Source organism: Dasypus novemcinctus, chromosome 30 (assembly GCF_030445035.2).
Source record: "Dasypus novemcinctus isolate mDasNov1 chromosome 30, mDasNov1.1.hap2, whole genome shotgun sequence".
NCBI lineage: Eukaryota > Metazoa > Chordata > Mammalia > Cingulata > Dasypodidae > Dasypus > Dasypus novemcinctus.
In genome coordinates, this window is record NC_080702.1 from 39648279 (window position 1) to 39651367 (window position 3089).

Sequence of the window (3089 nt, forward strand, 5' to 3'; positions counted from 1 at the left end):
CAGATGGATTTAAAGAAAGGATCCATTTAATTCACAGGATGCCCTTTAAGCCTAATTAGTAACATGCATGATGTTCAATATACGTACAAGAGATTCCCCATGTCCTGAATTCTTACAGCAACAAGGCCCCTCATTCTTCAACACTTCCCTCAGCACTCTCCTTCTTGCTTTTTTTTGTCTTCCATACATGCCTCTTTGCAGGTCTTGAATAAGTGAAATAAGACCCTTCCTCAGGACTTTCATACTTGCTGTGTCCCTGCTGGGAACACACTTTCCAGATATCCTTGTAGGTCCTGCCTTATCAATTTGATGCACCTGTGCAAATGCCCTTTTCTTCTTCTATTACCTGCATAGACATTAAAAACCTCTCAATCACTCTCATTATTTGATTTCCTTTTGGTTCACTCTAGTCCCTTTCTGACATGTTGTATCATTGTTTCTTTTTTTCTTATATTCTTTTTCAGCCTCCGATTATAGATGTATAACCATTGCTTAGAAAATGCCTGGCACAAAGACAGAAATTAATATATATTCTTCAAATGAAGGAGTGTATTTCTCATAGGCTCTGTAGAATACATAATTTTTGAGGACAAAAATGTTGGGGGACAGGAATTCCTATTTGGAGTCAATACAAGAAACACTCTTAAGGGAAGGGGACAAGATGCATAATATAAATTTAGAAATGTATTTCTTGTCTCCAATGTATGATTCATTCCATATTTCATAGGTTGGTAAAGTCTCATTCTGTGAAAATTAGTCATGGCATTTTTCTCTTCTCTGATAGCACAGCCCCAACATGGAACAAGGAAATAATACTCAAATTTCAGAATTTCTTCTTCTGGGATTTTCAGATGAACCAGAATTGCAAACTTTTGTCTTCATGTTGTTTCTGTCCATGTACCTGGTCACTGTCATTGGGAATCTGCTCATTGTCCTGGCCACCATCACTGACTCCCACCTCCACACACCCATGTACTTTTTCCTATCTAATCTTTCCTTCTGTGACATATTTTTCATCTCCATCACTGTCCCAAAAATGCTGTTGAACATTCAGGCACAGAGCAAAACCATTTCCTATGTAGGCTGCCTCACACAGATGTACTTTTTCTTACTCTTTGTAGGGATGGATGACTTTCTCCTGGCTGTGATGGCCTATGACCGCTTTGTGGCCATTTGTTACCCTCTGCATTACACAGTCATCATGAACCCCCGGCTCTGTATACTACTGGTTTTGATGTGCTGGATCATGAGTATTTTACATTCCCTGTTACAAAGTTTAATGATTTTGCGGCTGTCCTTTTGTTCACCCTTTGAACTTCCCAACTTTTTCTGTGAAATTAATCAGATCATCCACCTTGCCTGTTCTGAAACCTTCTTGAATGACATAGTGATGTATTTTGCAATTGTGCTGCTTTGTGGGGGTCCCCTTGCTGGTGTAATTTTCTCTTACTCTAAGATCGTTTCCACCGTATGTGCAATCTCATCAACTCAAGGAAAATCTAAAGCATTTTCCACCTGTGCATCTCACCTCTCAGCAGTTTCCTTATTTTATTGTACAAGTCTAGGTGTATACCTTACTTCTACTATTTTGCATAATGCAAGGTCAAGTGCACCAGCCTCAGTTTTGTACACTGTGGTCACACCCATGTTGAACCCCTTCATCTACAGTTTGAGAAATAAAGGTATAAAGATGGCCCTGAGGAGATTTTTTGAGTATGAAGCCATGAAGAAATAATTTCTCCTGGGACTGCAGAGGTGATAGAATTGCTGGGCTCAAAACTTCTGTCTGGGCATAAATTGGAAGTATTTCATATGTTCATGGAAATGGAACCTACAGTAGAATCTGTCATGAACTTAAATATGAGACCATAAAAGTTTAAAAAAGCTTACATTCCATAGAAAAGAATATTTTATGCTGTTTATGTCATCTTGTTGATGTAATAAATCTTTAATTACGTGTATAAAAAGTCTATGTGTGTGGGTGCAGGACCCAGGTGCATGTTGTGCATGATTTTATTGGTTAATAAATAATCTGTCCATTTAGAAAAATAAAATATCTCCTTCCTCTAAATTTCACCATTAACATTGAAGTTTGCATGGGTGAACGATCTCTGTATATATTCTATAATCCATTACATTATCACCTTTGTGCTCAAAACTGTAGTCAATCCTCATGAACTAAGAAAGACTTTCACAGTAGCTTGAAATCCTGCAAAATAATTCCTCAGGGAATGAACTGTTGAGATTCAGCATAGTAAATTGTTTCTGCACAAACAGTCATATCCTTCCAATAATTCTGGATGATCTGGAATAGAATCTCAGCTGTGGTCCCATTTTATAGTTATCTGAAATAAATTTAAAAACAATGTATTCATGGATGCTGTCTTAAAATCTGAAGAAATGTTCAAAATAAGAAGGAGCCCATTCTAAATTCCTATAGTTCTGTTCAATTGACACTTGTATCAACTGGATTTTGCTGCATATCAAACTAACTCAAAATAAGTATTTTATAGTTACACTTTTATTATTATGTGGGAGTCTATGATGTGATATTATTCTGATGTCTGCTGAGCTACTCAAACATCTGTTGTCAGCTCTGTGTCCACTGGAAAGCACTGGTTTATCAGGGCTAGTGTCTTATATTTGGGGGCTCTCCTGAATATATGCTGCTCTTGAGTGGCCTGAACTGAGACAATTTTTCTTTGACCCATGTAACCTCTAATACTCCAGTAAACTAGTCTGGATTTGTTCTCATGATTAACCCAGGACTCTAAGAGATAGCAGAAAAACACCAAGTTCTTTTGAAGCATGTTCTGTCTTAAAGCATATTATTTTAGACAATACAAATATAACACTTTATGTCAGTCCAAAAATAAATGTATTTTAAAATACTCCATATGTTCATTCTAGGAGCTACATAGTTGTGACAGGTTGAATTTCTTTTATGAATTCCAGAAAAGGTTATACGTTTTATGTTTTTTGTTGTTGTTTTTGTTGCTAACAAGTCAATTTTTGATGCATATTAATAAAGTATAAATCCATCCAAACTGTGTAATCAATGGAATTTGGTATATTCACAAAGGTGTCCA

At 36.5% G+C, this 3089-nt stretch overlaps 1 protein-coding gene across 1 annotated transcript; it reads left to right on the forward strand.

The window, feature by feature from the left end:
• The first annotated feature begins 796 nt into the window (after positions 1-796).
• LOC131276820 (olfactory receptor 7A10-like) lies at positions 797-1735 on the forward strand. Its single transcript, XM_058290397.1, has one exon. It carries the CDS (start codon positions 797-799, stop codon positions 1733-1735), a length of 939 nt encoding a protein of 312 aa, XP_058146380.1.
• Positions 1736-3089: the final 1354 nt, after the last annotated feature.

Coding starts and splice junctions, on each gene's coding strand:
- LOC131276820 (XM_058290397.1), top strand. CDS start 797: ATGGAACAAGGAAATAATACTCAAATTTCAGAATTTCTTCTTCTGGGA.